General features: G+C 33.8%; 1 protein-coding gene and 1 non-coding gene across 3 annotated transcripts; one reads left to right on the plus strand and one right to left on the minus strand.

Moving 5' to 3' along the window:
• Positions 1–680: 680 nt before the first annotated feature.
• TRNAN-GUU (transfer RNA asparagine (anticodon GUU)) lies at positions 681–754 on the plus strand. Its single transcript has one exon. It is a non-coding gene; the product is annotated as a tRNA-Asn (tRNA).
• Positions 755–794: 40 nt separating this feature from the next.
• On the minus strand, positions 795–4,755 carry LOC103485607 (5-formyltetrahydrofolate cyclo-ligase-like protein COG0212). Of its 2 annotated transcripts, none has more exons than XM_008443283.3 (6): positions 4,200–4,755; positions 3,992–4,082; positions 2,760–2,986; positions 2,082–2,157; positions 1,453–1,578; positions 795–1,185 (listed from the first exon to the last, which is right to left on the minus strand). In XM_008443283.3, exons 1-6 carry the CDS (start codon positions 4,623–4,625, stop codon positions 1,007–1,009), a joined length of 1,125 nt encoding a protein of 374 aa, XP_008441505.1. In that variant the 5' UTR covers positions 4,626–4,755; the 3' UTR covers positions 795–1,006. The 2 variants fall into 2 exon arrangements, with proteins under 2 accessions (XP_008441505.1, XP_008441504.1); XM_008443282.3 differs by having other exon boundaries at positions 3,992–4,105; positions 4,181–4,729.
• Positions 4,756–7,857: the final 3,102 nt, after the last annotated feature.

Below are 7,857 nucleotides of genomic sequence, written 5' to 3' on the forward strand. Positions count from 1 at the left end.
TATTAGATGTAAAATTAGAAGTTTAGGAATTAATGGACATAAAATTAAAAATTTGGAGATCTACTTGACATTTTTTTTAAAGGTATTAAATTCATTATATGCCATTAAAAGTTAAAAGGAGCTATTAGACATTTTTAAAAGTTCATAGATTAAATAGATATACAAATTCAGAGACCCTTACAATTTGACCAGACTATCATCATTGACCAAAGAGAGATCGATTGACATTAAAAATCGCCAATTAAACCAGCTAATGAGTGTTCAAATTCATTATCAACTTGAAACGTAGTTTGACAAGAGTAGGTAGATAATGTATAGAGAGCAAACAAGCAAACAAGAAGAACAAGAGAAATCATAAGAGAACAGACCAATAAGTAGAAGAAGCCTCACATCCTTCTTTGGGGAATCCAAATTAACCTTCACGCACTATGAATCCCTCTATACTTTCAGATCACACAACTGATTGCAACTTCATTTCTTCAAGTATTTGCAGAACTCGAAAGGAATAAAAAATTCCAATATTCAAATGATCAAATCAAAACATTTTCTGAGAATTTCCGCTCACTCTATTGGCAGCTGTTAAATATATAATGGCTACAAACTAAAAACATATGTATAAATTGAAAAACAAATATATTAGAATTGTTTTAGTATGTAATATTACAAACTTATTAACAACTGCTGGAATAGCTCAGTTGGTTAGAGCGTGTGGCTGTTAACCACAAGGTCGGAGGTTCAAGCCCTCCTTCTAGCGTCCTCTTTTATTTTTTCCTAATTTTCATGAAATATCTGACTACTGTAGAACTCTTTTTTTTTTCTCTTTCCTTCATTTTGCAAGACAATAGTTATGGTACAACGTGTTACAAATAAAAGACTGAGGGAGGAAAACCACGCCCTCTTTATATCTTCCTCGTCTGTTTTAGGAGAGTGCTTATTCAACATTGAAACTTCATAATGAAGAGCAAAAAAAAACACTGGTTTGTTTCTTTCTCCACTTTCCCCTTGTTCACTTCTTAGAGAATGCACGTTTTCCAGGTCTCGAGGTTCGTTGAGCTGTAGGTGGAAGTTTCTCTGATGGACCACATGGCAGCAGTTTTCCAGTCTCCCTCTCGATCCGACGTTTGAGCTCCCTGAGTATTCGAATTTGGCTAAGCTTCTCAGGAGACAGCATTTCCCAGTAAATGCCTGCAATTCAAAACATTTTGGGTTGTATATATGACTCTATCAATTGATATTACAAACTCAATCATAGACTCATGTCCCTCAAATCTCAAGCAAATTGTTGCACTAATCTTTTGAGATATGCACTGAAAAGAAAAGGTGTCCATATACTCTGATAAATTTTGCTTAAAAGTCTAGAAATGTTGAATATAGATGCAGATACCTGAAGGATCAAACTTGTAATTCGGGGGGGGGGGGGGGGGGGATTAGAAAAGCAAATAAGCTGCTAACCTTGGGGTTTAGGGATTTTCGTGTTGGTTAAAATGACCTGCGTTGGAGTGCATACGATGTCTACAGGCACATCGTGGACTAATAGCTTCTGAACTGGAATATCATCAACCAATTGGCAATCGTGCACTGCAAGAGAATTGGAAGTTTGTATTACGACAAGACATTTGATGAAAATCCACAGCCAAAAGCACCAAGATAATATGGACTTTGAAATGTGTGAAGCAAGGGGAACTAAGCTATCCATTTGAATCTAAAACATCTCAACGTTATATCTATCACCATCATTCTAAACCAACAGCCCGTTGGACACAAAATATCTTAACTGCTTAACAAAAGTTATCTTCAATCGATAATTTTATGCAAGTAAATTTGACAAAAGCTCCCTTTTTCTTGAGGATGAGAGAGGTTTGAAATTTATATATATATAGGAAAGTCTACTCCTGAATTATCTAAACACGGCTAAAGTTGCATGATCTACATTGATAGTAAAGAATATTTAGATATTAAGCACTGAAATTTATCTCCACCAGTTGAATTATTAATTACGTAACACAACATATTGTGGCTGAAAAGAATGGAAAAAATACGAGAAACTACAAAATAAGATTGAAGCAGAGTAGTTACGCAACCAGAAGTAACTATTAGAGTTGAGTCATCAATGGCTCCCATATATCGCAACATTCCATATTCTAATTCTGCAAAACCCTGCATTTTATAGTGTAGAGTAAATTTAAGTTTCGTTTATAAACTTGTAGATTTATATTTAACTTTATGTCTAGTAGATTTGTGAATTATAAAAATATTAAACGCATCAAAGTCCTGTTAGTCAGAAAATTGAAAGTCTAAAAGACCTATTAGGTACTTTTTTAACGTCAAGAAAACTATCAAATGTATTGTTTTTTAAAGTCAAAATAGTAACTTCAGCGCCATAAAGAGGTATAAAGAAGCATAAAAAAAATCAAGCATACTATTTCACTTGCATAAGATTACAACACTTGGGGTTTGTTTGGGTTACTTTCTAACTACTTAATAACACTTCATTTGTATATAAAAACAAGTAAACAACTTTTAAGAACTCAGAAAGTCAATCTAAAAGGGTTCCTTATAAATACATTCCATTTCCAAAGTGGCAAAGAAGTCAAGAAATGAGCTACAGATGTAGGTTATGTGCAAACAAATAGATCATAGGTGGCTGTAGAGAAGATATGGGAACATAATAATAGAGGACTATAAAATCTTCCCAGCAAATATATTTTATATACATCCATTTCGATGTAAAAGGTAAAGCCAACAGTAAAAACTCTTACCTCTCCTTTGCCAAGCCGAGCACCCGTTTTGGGGTCAACAGCAACAGAACCAATAACGATCAGATCAACTTTAATCTTTTCATCCAGTCCAATTGGCTTTCCATACTTTGCTACCCCAACAGAAGTACAAGCTTCCTTAATGGTAGCTGGAGTCAACATCCCAGATTCGACTATGGAGAAAAACCCTGTTCTCAACCGAGGCTGAGGTGTTAACAGTTTTTTGCCACCTGATCATAATCAAAACACCATTTAGTTTATGATTTAATATGAAGAAAGCTTTCTCGCTTATTCACAGTCAAAGACGATATATACAACTCAGTCAAAGCTTACACAGTATTGTTCAACCACCAGAAATAACCAAGTCTGACAACGTCATTGTCTATACTTCCAACCACCACATTTTCCATGGAAATTCATAATCTCAGTAGATCTTATATTTCCTAGTTTTAGTTATAAACTAAGACATCACCGGTTGACATATCTTGACATTTCCTTTTGCCATACAGTTTTGCACATAGACTTCGTAAGGTTTAACGTCCTTCGATGAACTCTCTTCGTGACAAGTACTACTTGAACATTTATTTACCAATCATTGATCATATTTTTGCAGATAAAGGTACATAGATGTGGAATCATGTATAGACAAAATTCTCTTCAAGAAAAGAAAGAACAATAAGTCTAAATTACAAGTTTACTCCCTGAACTTTTAGGTTTTGTATTTGGCCTTTAACTTTGAAAAGTGCTTAATAGGTTTCTAAACTTTCAATGTTATATTTATATATAACAGGTCACTAAGATTTAAAAATGTTTAATAGGTCCAAAAATTTTAATTTTTGTCCAATAGGTCCAGGATAAATTCAAAATTAAAAAAAAAAATGATCTATTAGATATGAATCTAAATTTAGTGTACGATGGAATACTAAACTTTCAATTTAGTGTCTAGTAGACTAAAAGTATCCAACAGGTCAGTGATATATTAGACACAAAACTGAAATTTCAAAGATCTATTAAACGGTTTTCAAAGTTCAATAACCTGTTGGCACAATTGAAAGTTCATAAACGGTTACACACAAGTTCAAAGACTGAATTTTCAATTTGACCTTACAATCATTGAGTGTTCGCTAGCATTGAATGTTCGAATTCCTCAACTTGAAACATAGTCTCTTAACGATAATAGTATATGACAGACGATGCTAGGTAGACAATAATCTAAAAGTATCAGCAGAACTGACCCGTAAGCGTAAGAAGCCTCACACCCTTTTGAGGAGAATCCGGATTAACCTTCACGCACTGTGAATCGCTAAATACTTCCAATTCGCACAACTGATATAACTCCATTTCATCAGCTATACGCAGAAGAAATCAAAATTTCCAATACTGAAAAGACCGACTAAAAATTTTTCTTTCCAAGAAAAACAAACCAGGAATTGGGTAGCTCACTCTATTAGCAGCTTCCATGGCACCGATGAAATTAGGGATACGATGGTGAACGGGACGAGGATTTGCAGCGACATTTTGCGACTCCATGAAATCCCAAATGCGTTTTCGGATGACCCACTTCCAAGCTTTTGGGTCGTCGTCCGAAGCGCCTTCAGTGTCCCTCATTGAAGCTTCGGCCATAGATTTTCTAGCTTGGGCGTCGAGGCGAGATCTCTCGGCCTCGAATGCTGCTTCGTCGAAAGGGAGATCGCGTTGGGTATCAGTGCCGCCATTTTTAGTGCTCTCCAGCTTGAAGTGCCTCCGCTGGATCAAGTGAAGACTTCCTCGGAGGGAGATTGAAGAAATGGAAGGAGGTGTTCGAATTGCGTTGAGGAGTGTGGATTTGAGTGATAGTGGTTGGGATAATTGCATGAGAATTGAATCCATTAACGAGAATTTCAGTAGACTGTTTAGTGTTGGCGCCTCCTCGCCAACGATGAAGAAGATAATATTTTTATATTTATTGTTATTATTATTCACATTTCACATCTTCAATTATGGAATAAACCAAAATACTTTAAAACATACACCAAATTCACATCCAATGCTATCCACGTCTATTAATAAATGTCTGTTAGTACCTATCCACATCTATCATCCATCCTATCTAAAATTTTGTTATATATTTTATAAATATTTTCTTCAACTTTATTATTTACAACAATTTTCTTTATTGTTATTATGATTGTTGTTATAAAAAACGAGATCACAATTGATAAAAGTTTGATCCACAAACTTATATAATTGTTACTTTGAAAATCCATCTTTAAAACTTGAATAAATTTGAGGGCCTAATTTTAAAGTTTAAGGTTATATTTGCGACTGCTATCCTATTTTATGGGTGATTTTTGCAACTTACCCTATTATTTTTGTTTTTACAAAAATTGAAAAATGTTCGTGTGTATAGGTTGAAATTATGAAAATATATTCACATATTGTATTTTAGTAAAGATTAATTAAATTTAACATTTTATTAAAAGTAGAAAAATTTGTAAAAATTACCTCAAAGCTATAGTGGTACTTGCAACTATATTATTAAAATTTCAATTTTAAAAAGTGAATCTTCAAACTTACGTAAGTGTTAAAGTCGTGTCAAATTTATAATTATAAGTCCAACTTAAAGAATTATTGTTAGTTTGAAAGTTAAGTTTTAACCTTTGTTAAAGTTTAGGGGTCCATTTTTTATGATTAAAAGTTCAAAAATGTAATTGCAATTATAATTATATTTCAAGAGTGGCTTTTGTGATTTGTTCTTAAAAGTACGAGGACTAAAATTTAAAATTTCAAAATATAAAACTTAAAATTGACAAAGTTTGAAGGGATCTTTTTAAGAATATAAAAAAACGGCAAAATATTTACTCTATAAAACAATTCCAAAAACGGAGCCCAGAGGCCCACTATGTAAAATACCAAAAATTCCCTTTCAACCACGCCGTTAATAACGCGTGCGTAATATATTTGCGATTTATTCGCGATCGTTTAGATATGGTTCAATATATTCGCGATCGTTTAAATATGGTTTAATATATACGCGATCGTTTAAATATGGTTCAATATATACGCGATCGTTTAAATATGGTTCAATATATATGCGATCGTTTAAATATGGTTCAATATATATGCGATCGTTTAGATATGGTTCAATATATACGCGATCGTTTAGATATGGTTACAATTTATAAGGATTGTTTAGATATGACTACAATTTATACGCGATCGATTAGACGTTTAATTTTGTTACACAATCGTTTAGACTCGTTTAGATTTTTTTACAAGATATGGCTACAACTTTGTTTTTTTCACATAGTACTTTATATTCTGGTTTGCTATTTTATTTTGTATATTTTTTCGTAATTCAAAATAATTACCAAGACAAATCTTATGAATATATATTACTTGATCTATTTGAACAAGAAATCAATTTATTATACTGTGCATTGTATTATTTTGCCATTGTATAGGTGGATGTGATCTCAAGCTAATAATATTACAGATGTCAAAGCGAACTACTCCGACATTATAGGATATGTTACAAGTCTATGTTTGACCGCTTAAGGTAACTGTAACTCATATCTCTTATTGATGGAATTTGATTGTAACAGTAGTTACAATTCCAACATTGAAACGGCTTCCTTCGAATTTGTTTGTAACAATATTTTATGAGATGAAGTATGCTTGAGGAAGTGACTTGGCCAAGTTTATAACAAGCTCTAGGTACCAAGTTACATTTCAGTACTACATTTCATCCTCAGACTGATGACCAGTCAGAACGAACTATTTAGACCTTGGAAGACATGCTTGGAGCTTTTGTTTTGCAGTTTAAGAGTAATTGGGATGCTCACCTACCATTAATGGAATTTGCATATAATAATAGTTTTCGTTCAAGTATTGTAATGGCACCATATGAGGCATTGTATGGTAGACATTGTAGAACTCTAATGTGCTGGGATGAAGTTGGAGAAAGGAAGTTAGTGGGGCAAGAATTAGTACAAACCACTTTAGAGAATGTGAAAATTATTAGAGAAAACTTGAAAACAGCCCAGGATCGTCAAAAGAGCTATGGTAGAAAAGGATCTTGGATTTTGTGAGATGTTGGAATGTATTGGACCATTTGCATATCATTTGGTGTTTCCTATGAAACTCAAATTAGGTTCGTGATGTGTTTCATGTGTCAATGTTGCGTAAATACGTTCCAGATCTATCTCATATTCTTGAAGTATAACCGGTTCATTTGAAAGGAAATTTGTCCTACGAAGAGGAACCAATACAAATTCTTGACAAGAAAGAACAAGTGCCAAGAAACAAAGTCATACTATTAGTCAAGGTTCTTTGGAGGAACCATACTACTGAGGAAACAACGTGGGAAAGTGATCAAACAATGAGAACTTGATACCCACAACTTTTCATTTGGTCACTTCAATTGAATTTCAAGGACGAAATTCTTAAAATGGAGGTAATAACTTGTAAGCCCTCATTCCATTCTCCTTTTATGTATATTAATATTTCCTAAATTGTGAAAAACAAGTTTAAATCCAATTTTCAATTTTTTTTAAGGTTGAATTGTTGTGATAAGAAAATTGAAACAATTATAGTTTGAAACAAGACTTGGAAATTAAGTGTTAAAATGATGAAAAATATAAGAAAATGGTCAAAGTAGAAGTATAATATTAAGTTGGGGGCATTATGGTCATTTCTCACTATTACTATCATTATTATCTTCTTCTTTCCTTTTAGTGGGGTTTTTTTTTTAAAAGATAAAAAAAAAAATAAACAACTAAATTTCTTCTTCTCCAAATCGTGAAGCCCCACCCCTCTCTAGAAACCTCTTCCGCTCACCGCTTCTCTTTTTCTCCTCTAGTCGACGCCACCATCAGCCACCCCCTTGCGACGTTTGACTCGCCGACCAACATAACCCAGTCGAAGCCAGCGTTTGTGTCTTCTTTTTCGTGCGTCAGTTACAACGTGGCTCGCCGACGCCAATCAACCGCCGTCGTGCCGCCCATCTAGTTGAACAACAGCCACACCATGTCGAGCCCTTCGTGGGTCATGCAAATTTGAAGTCTTTAGGTTTGATTGAAGTCATTCTTCAAGCCGAACCACTGCCAGCTTTGTTTTTTTC

The sequence above is a fragment of the Cucumis melo genome, chromosome 3, assembly GCF_025177605.1.
Source record: "Cucumis melo cultivar AY chromosome 3, USDA_Cmelo_AY_1.0, whole genome shotgun sequence".
NCBI lineage: Eukaryota > Viridiplantae > Streptophyta > Magnoliopsida > Cucurbitales > Cucurbitaceae > Cucumis > Cucumis melo.